The sequence below is a fragment of the Erinaceus europaeus genome, chromosome 18 (genome assembly GCF_950295315.1).
Source record: "Erinaceus europaeus chromosome 18, mEriEur2.1, whole genome shotgun sequence".
Lineage (NCBI taxonomy): Eukaryota > Metazoa > Chordata > Mammalia > Eulipotyphla > Erinaceidae > Erinaceus > Erinaceus europaeus.
Window position 1 is genome coordinate 29,572,367 of NC_080179.1, and position 17,344 is coordinate 29,589,710.

The 17,344-nt window shown below is 33.3% G+C and overlaps 1 protein-coding gene across 2 annotated transcripts in view; it reads right to left on the reverse strand.

Annotated features, from left to right (window-relative positions):
• Positions 1–4,983: 4,983 nt before the first annotated feature.
• Positions 4,984–17,344, reverse strand: part of GCA (grancalcin) — a 33,790-nt gene continuing 21,429 nt past the window's right edge. The window contains exons 4-8 of one of the 2 annotated variants that reach the window (XM_007523770.3): positions 12,533–12,576; positions 12,139–12,286; positions 9,730–9,843; positions 9,371–9,429; positions 4,984–7,784 (exon numbers count right to left, since the gene is read on the reverse strand). In XM_007523770.3, the coding sequence (XP_007523832.1) occupies positions 7,758–7,784; positions 9,371–9,429; positions 9,730–9,843; positions 12,139–12,286; positions 12,533–12,576 (392 nt within the window). In that variant the 3' untranslated portion in view covers positions 4,984–7,757. Of the gene's footprint in view, positions 7,785–7,898; positions 8,882–9,370; positions 9,430–9,729; positions 9,844–12,138; positions 12,287–12,532; positions 12,577–17,344 lie in introns of those variants that run through there. The other variant, XM_060177805.1, reaches the window with a different exon arrangement.

Below are 17,344 nucleotides of genomic sequence, written 5' to 3' on the forward strand. Positions count from 1 at the left end.
TTTTTTTCAAATAATGGAACTATTTCTAATGTAGTTGCATACATTTAAACACTACATTTGTCTTTTAGAGTATCTAGCCCCACTTCCTAGTACACATACATTATGTAGATTAGAACTGCCTAAACTCTAGTGTTAAAAGATGGAAATGGCAAAACAGGGCATCATTTAAATGTCTTGGAGAGGTGTGCTGAGGAACCTCTGAACTATATGTTAGAGTGCTTTGTAAACCACAAAGCACAATAAAACTGTAAGATCATCATCAAAACTTTGGTGGTATGATGGTGGAAGCATAACACTAGTAAGTTCTCTAAACTTATTGTTCTTTTTCTCGCCTAACACTAGCTGCATTTATACTTTGTGACAAAGTTCTATAAAGTGATTCTTATACATTCTCCAAGATTCATATGTTCAGAGCAGAACACCAATGCTAAGGGAACTTTTTCTGCTATATAGCACCCCAGTATTTGTCAACTATTACTTTGTCCAACATCCATAGAAGTATATTCAAGCAATGCTATTGTTTTCTAAATATGAAATGAGTTCTCTACCCTTTCAATTTATGTGTTTTCATTCAAAGTTGTTTTCTTGTGATTTCACTTAATAGTGATCCTGATGTTTTAAAAATTAAATGAATCATGTTTTAAATATGACATAGAGTTGTAGGTGTTGTAACAGTTTGGTGCCCAAGTTTAGAATAATCCATTACAAACCCATGCGTTACAAATACATTCTGTTTTAAGAATAAGTAGTCAAAGGGGAAAATCACAGAAGAAATGAATTGTTAATAATTGAGATCATGAAAAGAAATCACATTAACGTTTATTCATATATTATATATTCTTAAGTGGAGGATGAAAAAATAGCTTTAAAAGTTACTTGAAAATAATATATTGCTATGAATAGAACAAAAAAATCTGTATGAATGCAATATTCTGAACATAGACCAATATAATCCCATGCCAATTTTATTGTTCTATCATGGAAATTAATCTTTGAAATTATTTCAGAAATGTTCCCCCCAACAAAATTCTAAATGACAATACTAAGATGGCTATTATACTCATGACATCTATGATTCTTATTAATTTTTGATAAACAAACTAATTTGGTTCACCTGTGGTTTTAAAGCAATACGTTTAATTTCTTGTACTTCCTTTGTTTTATTGTTGCTTTTAATTGAAAAATATTCATAACTTAATATATTTTTGTATTGAAATATGAGTATATAAGAAAATTCTACTTCATTCCATTGCCCTTATCTTCTGTAGGAGTAAAATTCAAGGATTAATAATTTCATAATTAGTCCCTCCACCACTCATAACTGACCCTTATAATAGTATTAAAATGACATGGCACCATTTTTCCAAATATTAAATAATATTAAAACACTGAAAAATCCCTAGTTTTATCGTTTAGACACTTATTTTGTTTAATGACAAAATGTTAGCTGAGATTTGCATTATATAATTTTGATAGGTACATGTATATAGGAATGTTTGCCAGTGAATAATACATTTCTAAAACTAATGTGTGCAATCGCTTCAAAGTGTTAGTCATCTGATACAAAGAAGTTCACTCACATTGGTTAAGTAGTAAGTACCTTGGAATGCTTTAAACATAGGGAAACATCTACCAAAAATAATACTATATCCTAGTTTTTATGCACATAATGTAGCATGAAATCATGATGCTTTTGAAATATTCTGTGCAGAAATATTTATTTTTTAGCAAATATTTTCTTCAAAGATCAGTATGTGGCATTGACAGTGTAATCTACTTGCACAACTAGTTTTGCAATAACTTACAAATCACTGTAAATAAGAAAAATGTAAATATCATGTAAAAATGGTTGCAAACTTTTGGTAGCTAAAAGTGTAAAAGTTGTATTGAAAACATAGTATATATACATAATTTAAGAATGAAGCACATAATTTATGATCTATTTATACAAAAAAACTTCAAGAATTTGTAAAAGAAATTATTTTGGGAAAAAGGAAGTCTCATTAGCTAGTTAGAGATACTTTTATTAGAGGAGTCAGTTATTTCCAGTATTTTAAGGTACAATACTAGATTTAGGCAAGGAGGTACTCATGTATCTCATGAAATCACATAATTGTTATTAACAGTGCTATAGTTTTATGAGTTCTTTGGGACACCAGTAATCAAGACGAAATGGTAAGAGATGTTAAATCTAAAATTAAAGAATTACAGAAACATTTCACTTTTTTATTATTGCCTATCAAGAACTCAAAGCAATTCACTAAAACATGTTTGATTTAAAATTTTGATAGCTTAAACAGCTTTCAGTGTAAAACAATTGTTATAATTTATGTTTGATACATTATTTCATTAAGAATGAAAATGTTCAGACATTTTCATTTGTAAAATTTTCAGACATTCTTAGTACTTCCCATAGAAACACCTATCTTTTATCAAAGAAGAAAATTGAACTATCAAAAAAAAAACAAACCCTTTTTAATAAAACTCACTGGTCATAATGTAGCACGTTGTGAGGACATTTTAGCGGCTTAGATTCCAACCACTCATTTGTCCGGTGTAAAAAACCAAGAGAACATGTCCCTGTTTGATAAAAGAAGATTAGCATAAAGCAATGAATGCAGGCTTTCAGTATGAATGAATATGACTGATTGGAAAATGAGTCTGTAAGTAGGAAAATCTAAACATTTAAAAACTTAAAAGTCTTTGCCAAAAGGTCAATTTGGAGCAATGCATTTAGAAAGCTATGGAAAATTAAATATGCATCAAATTATATATTAATCCCAGTCATTTTTAAATGTCTTATAATTTTCAAAAAAATAGTATGCTTCTGATTCATAGTATAATTCATAATCATAGCAAGATATGATCAAATACAGTCAACTAATGTAAATGGATATATGCATGTATCAATAAAGTACATATTTATAGTTGTGTGCTTAGTGGAAAAGGTTGGGATCCCCCCCAGACACACACACACGTACACATATAAACATAATGAATCAGAAGGTACTAATTACTGCTGGCATACAACTGTCTCTAAATATAATCAGTAAATTATGACAGTCCAATCATCCTTTCCAAATTGCCAACTTCTCTTATCAAACAGATGTTTGATAAGATATGTGAAAATCTAATAGCACATAGGTAAGGATACTATTCATTTCCTAACTCTATGGCACATCGTAGTAGTTTAGAATGTAGAAATGCTGCCAGTGTGTACTTACTATAAATTCAGATATAAAAAAGCACATCTGAGTTTTGAGTGCTTGCAAAATACATAAAGCTACATATTACCATGCTACTTGGGGTTAAAGAATGTTAAGTAATATAATGGTCCTAATATAAGTCTGGGAAATATAACATATTTTTAAAACAAACAGAAAAGGACATGTCAAGAAATGAAAGCACAGATTTCCCGGCATTCATATAATGTGCTAATAGTGAGTCGGGTAAGCTTTTCGAAATTTTTCCAGTGTTTGTCTGGAAATGTTAGTGCTCAAAATTAAAATTTCAAGGGGAAATTTTAATTCGATATTTGGACATATGCGATGTTATAAGCTTATTTTAGATGACAAATTATTTGAACAGTATTCATTCAAAATTCTCGCTGCATTCATCACTATAAGTTCTAAGTATTTTTCCTTTGTATCATCCAATATTAGTATGAAGACTAGACATACACTTAGATGACATCTTAACATTGTAGATTTGTTTGAAAATACTTAATTCTCTATGTAAATGGTTGAATAAAGACTGAGAAAGTGATTTTTTAATTCAAGTTTCATTGTAATAAAAATACAAGGTTCAATATTGGTTGTGTTTAAAGTTGAAAAGGAAAATATATTAAGCTGAAAAAAGTCTTGAATTTTACTCACTAGATTGAACAGATTTTTAGTAAATTTATTACTATTAATTTCCCAGAAAATTGCTATGAATAGAAAACATATCATTTATGAGTTTATCTAAAATGAAAAGGACAAGATAAGCACATTATGACAAATATATATTTCTTGCCCATTTTGGTTCTTCTTCTTCTAGCGTTTGCCCCCATTTTGGTAATATCGGAAGACTACACGGGAATTTGATTTGTATATTATAGAGAAAAAATAATCACAAACTGATTTTTCATTTTTTAATTTCAAACACTTTAACCAGTTCTACTTTCTTCCAGGGTGAACATCTTTTCTGGAAATAAACATATCACTTGACTTTTTATTACTTTTGTTTTTGAAAGCATGCTTAAATCAAAAGAGCACAGTTCTTGAAATTACATTTATAGTGGACCAAATTAATATTCAGTAGTGTTGATTTCCCCTTGATGTAATTTTAAATGTGTAAACTGCCATTGGAAATACAAGTACAAAACCTAGAATTTAATGATTTGACAATTTTTTTAGGCACAGACAAATTACTGCACTGTTATTTGAACTAGGTCATCTCATATGTATGTAACAGATTTTGTATGAAACAAAAATTTACAGCAAGGTATTTGAATATTTATTTAAAATTTCTCAAAATGACATGGAAACATGTTTACTATATAAATAAAAGCAGTTAGACATTAAAGGTGTATATTCGTCAATACTTTATGACATCTTAAGAAAAACAGCACGAGTTAACCAATACAATCCATCACACTATATTCAGTCATGTTCATGAAAAAACTACTTAGTTATTTTTTATACTATAAGCTATTTTATCTTATTTTTACTAGTGATTTAAATTGATTTATAAAACTATAAGATAACAGAGGTATAATTCCACACCTTACACACCACCAGAGTTCTCTGTCCTCATTCCCTCCATTGGAAACTGCAGTAGTTCTCCTAAGATCACAGATAAGGGTTGACTCTTATTTTTGTATCTATAAATATATATATATATATACACATATATATATACATACATACATATATATATGTATGTATATATATATATATTTATACACACACATATATATATATATATATATATATATATATATATATATATATATATACCCATTTTTCTATGGTTCTGACTTCTCTTCCTTTTGAGTCAACCCCCTCCCCTTTTTTTCTTTCTCGTCTTTTCTCTCCGGGCCTTGATGGAGTTGGAGTTCAGAGCACACTGATTATCTTCCCCTAACATATACCCCTCTCGGACTATGAACCAAAATTCTTTATGGGGTGAAGAAGATGGGAGTTCTACTTCTGTAATTGCTTCTCTGCTGGACATGAGCATTGGCAGGTTGATCCATACCCCCAGCCTTTTTCTGCCTTTCCCTAGTGGGGCAGGGCTCTGGAGAGGCTGGGTTACAGGACACTTTGGTGAGTCCAAGGAAGTTCAGTATGGAATTATAGCATCATCTACAACTTGGTGTTTTTTTTCCATTTTGTTTTCTAGTTTATCAGGAGTGCGATCTGAAAGAGCTCCTATTCCATAGCTAAACCTCCTATTTAATTTTAAATTTAGTAATGGAGATATATTTATGTCAGCTATGATAATAAAACATCCATAAAGTGAATTGCATCTCAGTACAAAAATTTCAGTGAAATATTATGTTGAATATGTTTATAAGACCATTTAAGTAGGGTAGCATCTGACAATTAAGTTAGCCTGGCATTAAACACTAGTTTTGCTAGGAAAAAATATAATTACACAAAATTTTATGTAACCTAGGCTTTATGAAGCCCCCTGAAGAACATAAAACTTCCCAAATATTTTTGGTTGTGGAAATTGCCTTCTTTGCATTAAAGATAAATATATATATATATATACAATAAGTTCTAATATAAAGTATGATTTGGCAAAAAAAACTCTACAATAACATAGTTTGTCACATTTTTAAATTTTTATTTCAAATCTGAGTTCTGATTAAGGAATATTATGATTGACCTCAGAACAGTATAGTAACTGGATTACCTACACACTGGATGTTAGAATTCTAGGCAGTTCATTTTATCATCAACTTTATCCAACATTAACAGTATACAATACACAATGTATTACATTAGCTTTTTCCTATAACACTTCTAAGAAGAATTCTGCTGATTTTTATGGCTCAGAATCATGTCACATTAAATACATGTTCATGAAAAAATAAATTAGCAGCCAGCATGCACAACTATGTAGATTACTTATTCACAGTTTTATAAAATTTAGCAAATAAATTTGGCAGATTATATAAAATTACCAGTGTTAAAAATAGTTGAATATTTTTTCCTGCTTAGATATTTTCAAAGCAAAAGCTGTAAAATTCTGATTAAAGTTTTTTTTTAAGATAATGCCATTCTTCATTCATTCTTTAAAAATAGTGGAATTTTTATTTTAAATAACAATATATCAATTTAATTATATACCATATTAAAGTTTATCAATTTATAACAACTTCTGAGCTAGACTATATATTGCTTAGGTACAAAAAGTGGGTAGTTTATGAAATGTTCACTAATAAAGACAAGATGTTTGCCAAGAAAGGGCTGGATCTTAAGATCAAGAGGAACACAAAGGATTTGTTTAAGAACCCATATCTTTGAAATTTTCATAGTAACATCATTCAGTTGTTGCTGGTGTGCTTATCTGCTAATGGCTACCAGTGCACAGATCCGATTAAAAGGCTAATTGGCTTATTTCTGAAATATATATATATATCAGCTAGAGTTGTCAAAAAAGGTAAAATTACCATTTCAGAGCATATAAACAAAATGGTAGATTACCTGATTTTTTAACTTTGTAAGCAGCTGACTTTATGTATAAGCAACTATTTAACAGAAACAACTTAAATGTTAATATATCTATCAGTAAAGTGTAACATTCCCAGGAAACCTAGATTTAGAGAAAGATGCCTTTAGCTTATGTCTTCACTAATAAAATTCAGATCAAGGAGTTGTATTTATTAAGAACGTCTTAAACCACAGAAGGCAAAAGGTATTTTATAAAAATTACATACTAGAAAAAAAAAATTAAAGCAAAAACAATGTCTCTTATAGATTTCTTTCACTACAGATTATTTTATGGCTCGTCAAAAGTGATTTCAGATAAAGTTTTAAGGAATTATAATTTTCTTCTTAACAAAGACCTCCGAGTTCCTAGTCTCAAAGTATGCAATCAAAGAATAACCTCGAATACAAATACGGCACACAATCTAGGCTGCTCCTAGCTCATTTTCAAACATCAGCTACAAACAAATCACAAAGTGTAACTTGTAACCTTCAAGTAAGTATAAATTTTTTTTAAAATTAATATCTTTATTTATTGGATAGAGACAGCCAGAAATTGAGAGGAGGGGAAGACAGACACCAGCAACCCTGCTTCACCACTCACAAAGCTGTCCCCTTGCAGGTGGGGACTGTAGTCTTGAACCCCAGTCCTTGTACACTTAACCAGGTGCGCCACCACCTGGTCCCAAGTATAAATTAGCTTTATCTTGGCTTTCATCATTGGTTGTTTATATAGTCTATTTTATAAATATATTCCTCTAGTTTACATTGTTGAAAGTTACAGTTTAGAAGCATAACATCAATTAATCATACTTCATGTATTTTATGACATTATGCAGAAACTTGTCTAGTAATAACTTTGCTCAAAGCAATTTCTCAAATACAGAAACTCTTATTTTGAATTTTGGAGTAAATTTTTTAAAAGAACATAGAAAAGCAAGATATTTGCAGGTATAAAAAGGAACAAGTCCCCAAAACTTAAATTCACAGCTGTCCATTTCTTTTCTTCAAAGCAAGGGAATTCACAGGATTGCTTCACCTTTCAGGTGTAGATATTCAAAGTGTCACAGTTCCCTGCAAAAACTAACACATAAGCAAAATTATCTGTTGGTAACTATAATATGGTGTTTTCTTTTTATTATTTATGTCATATATATACATATACATATATATATATAGTTTCAAAAGAGGAATAGCTCAGTTTCTATGATGTATGTATAATTCAAACCAACATTTTATTAGTAGTATAATATTCACAGTATAACTTTTGTATCACAAAAATAAAAGCCCAGAAACACTGAAGCAATGTAAAATACAGCTTTCCTATAGTTCACTTAAAAACAACTGAAATCAAATTAGTAAAAAACACTGAAATCATAAATATGCAGCTTTCCGTATATTCGAAGAAAATTCACAAGAAATAACATTTTGTAAAAATTATAATAGTTTTAGACATAAAATGACTTAGAAGATACTATATCAATAGCTTGCCAAAACTTTAAAAATATTTTTATATTTTACATAAAGTCAAGTTGGTGCTTTACCATGTGTGCTACCTAGATTTCAACCTGGTCACCACTGCCCTGGAGCAAACTTCAGTGCTGGGATGTCATCCCCTCTGTCAGTTGTCTCTGTCTCTCCTTTACCTGAAAAAGTTGGCCTGGAGAGGAATCCCAATTATGACCAAAATTGTTAATTAATTTTTTAAAATAAAGTCAAGTTGGCATTTGTACTAAGAAAAAAAAATTATGTGTACCCAACTAAAAAAATGTAGAAAAATACCAGGCAGGGCCAGGTGGTGACACATCTGGTTATACCTCCACCTTCTGCACCCCATAATAACCCTGGGTCCATGCTCCCAGATGGCTAAAGAGTAGGAAAGCTATCCCAGGAGGGGATAGGATACAGTTGTGGTGGTGGGAATTGTGTGGAATTGTACCCCTCTTATCCTATGGCCTTGTCAGTGTTTCCATTTTATAAGTAAAAATTAAACGGAAAAAAAAGAAGAAGAAGAAGAAGAAGAAGAAAAGCAGCACACACTACTGTGCACACAGGTTCAAAGTCCCTGGTCCCCACCTGTAGAGGGAAAGCTTCGGGAGTGGTGACATAGGGCTTTAAGTTCCTTTCCCTCTCCCTCTCCTTCTCCCTCTCCCTTTCTCTCTCCTCTGAATTCTCTGTTTCTATACAGTAATAAATAAAATAAATTTAAAAAGGAAGAAAGAGAAAGAAAGAAAGAAAGAAAGAAAGAAAGAAAGAAAGAAAGAAAAAAAAAATCAACGCAATGTTCAGCAGGGAAGCAATTACAGAAGCCAGACCTTCTACCTTCTGCAACCCTCCATGACCCTGGGTCCATACTCCCAGAGGGATAGAGAATGGGAAAGCTATCAGGGGAGGGGGTGGGTTATGGAGATTGGGTGGTGGGAATTGTGTGGAGTTGTACCCCTCCTACCCTATGGTTTTGTTAATTAATCCTTTCTTAAATTAAAAAAATAAAATAAAATAAAAAGAAAGAATGAAAGAAGGAAGGAAAGAAGGAAGAGAGAAAGAAAACAGGCTTATAGAAGATGTCATTCCCAACACTGGTACCAAGAATCATTTATATTTTCTGTTTCTAGATCACATCTAGAGCACAGTATAAATGTCAAATTTGTGATACTTAAAATACTCACATCATCATACACAAAATTTGCAACACCTTGTTTCAAGTGGTCTCTTCTCTTAAAAAAATCTGCAAATAAAATACATTTTTGTTATAATTTAAAGTAAGTAAAAAAAAGTGACTAATTTAAACTTAATAAAATTTTATAATTTTGTCTGCTAGGTATTTAAAACATGAAAAAATGTCTATAACTGAGTTACAACAAATTTTCACTATATTCCTATATTAGTAAATCCTTCAAACTGACAGATTTGTCAGTGAATAAAATAAAAAACACATAATTTTATAGACATACTAAAGAAAGTAACAATTGTTACTTTTCAAGAAAATACTATATAGGTACTGTAGCCATTTTTAAACAATCAATACCTGTCAGTGCTCGAAGCTTCACACAGCAAGCAACATAATCATCAAAGAATACTCTGCCATTCTTGCTATAGCGTTTAACAATAGCATTTAATGTATGCGGGCTCAACCTGTAACCTAAAAAAGTGGATTAATAAATTAAACTTACCAAAACTAAACACTATAATAATACCACAAAGATTAGTGCAATCTTGTTAGTAAAATTTTAAATTAAATTTCAAAATAAATTCCCTGAAATATATAGGAACAGAACAGTCATGTTGAAATTGATAAACAGTTTTATAAACATTAAATTATATATATATATATATCATAGTTGTGTAACAAAGTCAGTGCTAATTGAAAATTATATATACCACTTCTTGAAAGAAAACAGAATGAGAACCTTATCTTATCAGATATATGCTTTTAAAATACTGTTCTTTTAAAATAATCTAAGTTGGGAGTCCGGCAGTTGCGCTGTGGGTTAAGTGCATGTGGCGCAAAGTGCAAGGACCAGTGTAAGGATCCTGGTTTGAGCCCCCGGCTCATCACCTCTCTCTCTTCCCCTTCTCTACATTTTTCTCTGTCCTGTACAATAACAACAACAATAATAACTATAACAACAATGAAAAACAAGGACAACAAAAGGGAAAATAAATAAATAAATAAATAGATAAATAAATAAATAAATACATCTAAGTTGCTTATTTCTCAGTTTGAGGCATTTTGGTACCTGGTCTGTATTTTATTCTACAGAAACTAAAGAAAAAAACAACTAAACTATGTTGAAAATTCAGACTACTATATATGGAAATGTAACTCATTCAGCTATATCTTTGCTGTCCAATTAGAAATATTCCCAAATGGGCCCTTGTTGGGGAGTCCTGAGATCCCCAAACAGACAAGATGGACCTAGACCTCTAATAAATCCCTCTCTCCACTGTTACTGGTCATCTCTACCAGGAACAACACAATAGACACCTCTGTGGGCTCCCATAGGACATTGCCCTCAGCAAGGATCAACAAAGGTAGAGAATGTTTCATTCTCTGAAGGGAGGCTGGACAACATACTCCATCTTCCACGTAGGAAGATGGGTTCTGAAATTGGGGCAGCTTGGAACGTTCCTACTCATGACTACAGAATGTGAGCTTAGATCTACAGGGATGCAGAGGTCACATAGGCTCCTAAGCTGAATATGAGCCCTAGATCAGATCAAATCAATGGGGTTTATGGTCAACAACATTTACACATCTTTCCCATACTTGGGAGCTAATCTCTTCCCTTATCCAGAGTTCTGGTCTTTTTCCAGCCATGACATCATCTCCCCAGAAAATTGGGTCCACCTGCATATCAGATGCCAGGCTCAAAAAAAAAAAAAAAAAAAACTAATACATAGGCAGTCATGGGCCCTCTGGAATATAACTAAAATAAGCCTACTAACTAGCTACAAAACAGAGACCCCTCCCCGCCCCAACTCTTCATCTGCACTATTCCAGCCTTTATGTTCATGATTAGTCAACAATTTGTTCTGCTTTATATGTTAACTCTGTTTTCAGCCACCAGGTTCCAGATGCTACTGTGATGCCAACAAGACTTCCCTGGGTAGATGACCCCACCAATATGTCCTGGAGCCTGCTTCCCCAGAGCCCAGTTCCACTAGGGAAAGAGAGAGGCAGGATGGGAGTATGGATGGACCTGTCAACACCAATGTTTAACAGGGAAGCAATTACATAAGCCAGACCTTCCACCTTCTGCACCCTTGGTCCATGCTCCCAGAGGGATAAAGAATAGGAAAGCTATCAGGAGGGGAATGGGATGCAAAGTTCTGGTGGCAGGAATTATGTGGAGTTGTACCCCTCTTATCCTATGGTTTTTGTCAATGTTTCCTTTTTATAAATAAAAAAAATAAACATTCCCAATTTACTACAAATAAAATATAAATAAATGATAAGTGATAATTAACATTAAATTCAATTTATATAGAAATATACTCAATGTAAGAAGTTTAGAAATAATTTTATCAATCACAATGTACAAAAGGTCATCTTTAAAAAAATTAATGGATAAGGTAGCCTTCCAATGGAAAGAATAAGATATAGAACTCTGGTGGTAGGAATTGTATGGAATTGTACCCCTCTTATCCTACAATCTTGTCAATCACTATTAAATCAACAAAAAAGAAGAATATTAAAGTAAAGGGCACATTAAAAAAATAATAATGGATAAGTAAGGGGTTTCCACTAGTCAAATTTTATCTACAGTCTGGGATTTAAACTAGGTAATAGCTGGTAAAAATGAAAAAAAGGAAAAAAAATCAAGCATTTCTCTACTAGTGGACAAACAGAAACAATTAACATTCACATGGTAAAAGAACAAACCTGACCTGAATAGAATATAAACACACATAAATATAATTTTAGTATTCTTACCCATAGCAGTAATAGCTTGATTCAATTCATGACGTTCTACTGTGCCACTTCTGTCCTGATCAAAAGTTATGAAGTTCTGCTTCCAGGCATTAAGAGCTGCCCAAAGTTCTTTGAATTCGCTGAATCCCATTTTTCCTGTGTAATCTCTCTGACAGCTTTATTAACAAAAATAATTTCATGCCAAAGAGAATTCACCTGATCCAAAACTAGCTATCACTAATAATTTTTTCCCTATACTTCTGTAAGAGGTAGCCAAGGTCAGCATAATGGCAAATTTGTGTGTAAAAAGCATTTTTCTTCCCTGAGGTTTTTCATATGGTCACATAACTAACAACTGTCTAATATCAGAAAACAATAATTCTGTATGTAACATTTTCTGTTTTTTCAAGGATACATCCAACATGGCAATCATAATTCTGCAGGTTTCCAAACTGAAAGCTATAAAACATTGATTACTTGAATTAGAATCTGCTTGACTTCATATACAATTATGACAATTTTTTAAAAAATTTTTAAAAATTGCCAAAAATACACAATCAGTTCAGTTAACAAACTCTGAATGTAAGGCACCCACATTAAGAAAAAAAAAAGATGATTAAAATAAAGTTACTACTTTCAGACTACTCATATGTAGTAAGGGATATGGGTAATTCAATTAGAAAGTATAGGGAGTCGGGCTGTAGCGTGCAGCGGGTTAAGCATAGGTGGCACAAAGCATAAGGACTGGTGTAAGGATATCGGTTTGATCCCTGGCTCCCCACCTACACGGGAGTCGCTTCACAGGCAGTGAAGCAGGTCTGCAGGTGTCTTTCTTTCCCCCCGTCTTCCCCTCCTTTCTCCCATTTCTCTCTGTCCTATCCAACAATGATGACAACAATAATAATAACTACAACAATAAAATGACAAGGGCAACAAAATAAAATAAATATTAAAAAAATTGTAAAAAGAAAGTATAGGTTCCCGGAAGATGACGGACTGAGAAGCTGCTAGTGGCTTGAGCTCTGACCACATCTCCTGGAAACGGTAGGATTTTCTGCCTTTAGTAGGCCAGTCAATAAGGGGTCCTAGCGGTGACACCAAGGAGGTGACTATAACTTAATTTGGGTTAAGAATTAGAGTAGGAAAAAGGGAAATTTTTTTTTTCCTTTTAATTTTAAGCACACGTCCTCCCACTTGCCCTGCCCCCCCATAACCATTCCCTGGGGACCAGCTCCTAGCAGGCTTCCCTCCTAGGAGCCTCTTTCTTTACCAAATTCCTGTCCCACCAGGGAGTATCATTCATTCTAAGTCTATACCCTTCTGAAACCTCTGCCTTTTTTTCTTTCCTAGTAGCCAACCCCCCCACCTCACCCCGCATAGCTAATTAAATAATTAAAATAAATAAATTTAAAAAAACCCTTTCCTTTCACTGCTCTTTTATAACTGTTCTTTTTCTTATCTTTCTCTTTTCTCTCTCTCTCTCTCTTTTTCTTTTTCTCATTCTTGTCATCCTTTCTTCCTTAATCCTACAGTTTCCAAAGCCACAGCCCCCAGCCGCCACACCACCAAACAGTGTGCTTTTTTGAATTCACTGATACACATTTGGGAATTATTTTGGGGAAGAATTCTGACTCAGTGTGGACTCTCACTGCCAGTGTCTCTGCTCAACTTCCCTTCCTCCTTTAGCCACCCCTGGAATATACAGTGGATAGTAGATTTGCATAACTGTCTATTTCAGCTATCCTTGTCTAGTCCTGAGGTATTTTTTTTTCTTCTCATTCTTAACAATCAGCTGCCTATGAACACAAGGTTTCAGGTAATCTGGGACAGGGTTTTTATTTATTTTTTTTACCCTGCCCTATTTTACTATTAATATATGAAAGCATATATCTTCCCCCCCTTTAGGTTGATCAGAATTAACACTTAGCATATATTTCAGTGCTAGGATAGTGGGCATCTTATCTATTGTGGGAGGAACTTGTCTCCTTAATCCTACCTCCTCTACAAACTATCCCTTCCTTAACCCTCCTAGCTAATAAAAAAAAATTAAATAAATTAAATTAAAAATAAATAAATAAAACCTTACTTTTACTGCTCTTTTTCTTATCTTTTCCCTCTTCTCTCTCTTGTCGCTTTCTTTTTCTTTTTCTTTTTTATCTTGTCATACACTTCTTCCTTTTCTTTGCCTTTCTGAATTTGTGAATTATTTTGGAGAAGAAATCTGACTCAGAGTGGACTCTCTATGTGTGTATCTCTGCTCTAGTTCCCTTTCCCCTCTTGTTACCCCTAGAATATACAGTGGATAGTAGATTTGCATAACTGTCTATTCTTGCTATCCCTTCTTTCTTTTCTTTTTCTTATTCACTGGGATTTGGTTACTATTTTTTCACGGACTGGAGACATTGGCTAACTGGTAACGATTAAACTACTTCAATACTTACTTCAGTCGCTACTGTAATTCCTGAGGTTGGTGAGTACAATTGTCATAAAGGTATTTAGTACAGTGTTACTTGTACTCAAGACACAACAACTGAGGAACAACAGAGCATAAAAAAAAAAGAAACACATAAATTAAAAAAAAATGGGTAGATCAAAAACAAATAAAACTGCTACTCCAATGAATGAAGACAAGAGCCCAGAAGAAACTACAAATCAGCCAGAAGTAACCACAGATAAGAAAAGTATGCAAGCAATAATAAACTTATTAATCACAGAAATGAAAACAACATTGGAGGAAAGGAATGGCAGTATTAGGGAAACAATAGTTGAGACCCCCAAGGAAAATACTGATTATCTTGAGGCAATTAGAGAACTGAAGGCTGAAATAGCTGTAATGAAGAAAGAAGCGGAGGCAAGGGAAAGCAGACTAACAGAAGCAGAAAACAGAATTACTCAGACAGAGAATGAGTTAGAGAAAACAAAGAAAGAGGTGAAAGAGCTTAAAAAGAGATTGAGAGACATTGAAAACAACAACAGAGACATATGGGATGATCTCAAAAGAAATAACATTTGTATAATTGGCCTGCCAGATGAAGAAAGAGAGGAAGGGGAAGCAAACATTCTAGAGGAAATAATAGAAGAAAACTACCCAGACCTGAATAACAGAAAGGATATCAAGATTCAAGAGGCCCAGAGAGTACCAAACAGAATCAACCCAGACCTGAAGACACCAAGACACATCACAGTCACAATGAGAAGAAGTAAGGATAAAGAAAGGATCCTAAAGGCTGCAAGAGAGAAACAAAAAGTCACATACAAGGGAAAACCCATAAGATTATCTGCAGACTTCTCCACTCAAACTCTAAAAGCCAGAAGGGAGTGGCAAGATATCTATTGAGCCCTGAATGAAAAAGGGTTTCAACCAAGGATAATATATCCTGCTAGACTTTCATTCAAACTAGATGGAGGGATCAAAACCTTCTTAGATAAACAACAGTTAAAGGAGGCAACCATCACCAAGCCAGCCCTGAAAGAGGTACTAAAAGACCTCTTATAAACAAGAACATCACTATAATACTTGCAATATATCAGAGCAAACAATTTTTTTAGGACAATGGCACTACAATACATTAAATCCATAATATCAATAAATGTCAATGGCTTAAACTCACCCATCAAAAGGCAAAGGGTGGGGGGATGGATCAGAAAACATAACCCAACCATAGGCTGCTTGCAAGAAACCCATCTGTCACAACAAGATAAACACAGACTTAAAGTGAAAGGATGGAAAACTATCATACAGGCTAACGGACCACAAAAAAGGGCAGGAACAGCCATTCTCATCTCAGACACGATAGATTTTAAATGAAATAAAGTAACAAAAGATAGGCAAGGACATTACATAATGATTAGAAGATCAATCAGCCAAGAAGACTTAACAATTATTAACATCTATGATGTACCCAACGAGGGACCATCTAAATACATTAAGCACCTACTGAAAGAATTTCAAAAATACATCAATAGTAATACAATAATAGTGGGAGACTTCAATACCCCACTCTCACACTTAGACAGATCAACAAAGCAGAGAACCAATAAAGATACAAGAGAATTGAATGAAGAGATCAACAGACTAGACCTCTTGGACATTTTCAGACTCCTCCACCCTAAAAAACTGGAATACACCTTCTTTTCAAATCCACATAACACATACTCAAGGATAGACCACATGTTAGGCCACAAAGACAGCATCAATAAATTCAAGAGCACTGAAATCATCCCAAGTATCTTCTCAGACCACAGTGGAGTAAAACTAACATTTTACAAAAAACGGAAAATTATTAAAAGACACAGAATTTGGAAACTAAACAACATGCTCCTTAAGAACCACTAGGTCAGAGATTCACTCAAGCAGGAAATTCAAATGTTCCTGGAAACTAATGAAAATGAAGACACAACCTATCGAAATATTTGGGACACAGCTAAAGCAGTACTGAGAGGGAAACTTATAGCCATACAATCACATATTAAACACCAAGAAGAAGCTCAAATGAACGACTTTACTGCACACCTCAAGGACTTAGAGGAAGAGGAACAAAGGAACCCTAAAGCAACCAGAAGGACAAATCACTAAAGTTCGAGCAGAAATAAACAACATCGAAAATAAAAGAACCATACAAAAGATCAATGAAGCCAAATGTTGGTTCTTTGAAAGATTAAACAAAATTGACAAACCCCTAGCCAGACTCACCAAACAAAAAAGAGAGAAGACTCAAATTAATAGAATTGTAAACGATGCAGGAGATATCACAACTGACACCAGAGAAATCCAGAGAATCCTGCGAAACTTCTATAAAGAACTATATGCCACCAAGCTAGAGAATCTGGAAGAAATGGAACAATTCCTAGAAACCTATGCCCTTCCTAAACTGAACCAAGAAGAACTACAAAATCTAAATGCACCAATCACAGACAAAGAAATTGAAACCGTTATTAAGAATCTCCCCAACAACAAAAGTCCTGGAACAGATGGCTTCACAAACGAATTCAACAAAACTTTCAGGAAACAGTTAGTACCCATACTTCTTAAGCTTTTCCATAAGATTGAAGAAACAGGAATACTCTTTCCACCTTCTATGAAGCCAACATCAACCTGATACCAAAAACTGATTGGGACAGAACAAAAAAGGAAAACTACAGACCAATATCGCTGATGAACATAGATGCCAAAATATTAAACAAGATCCTGGCCAACCGGATACAGAAACATATCAAAAAGATTGTT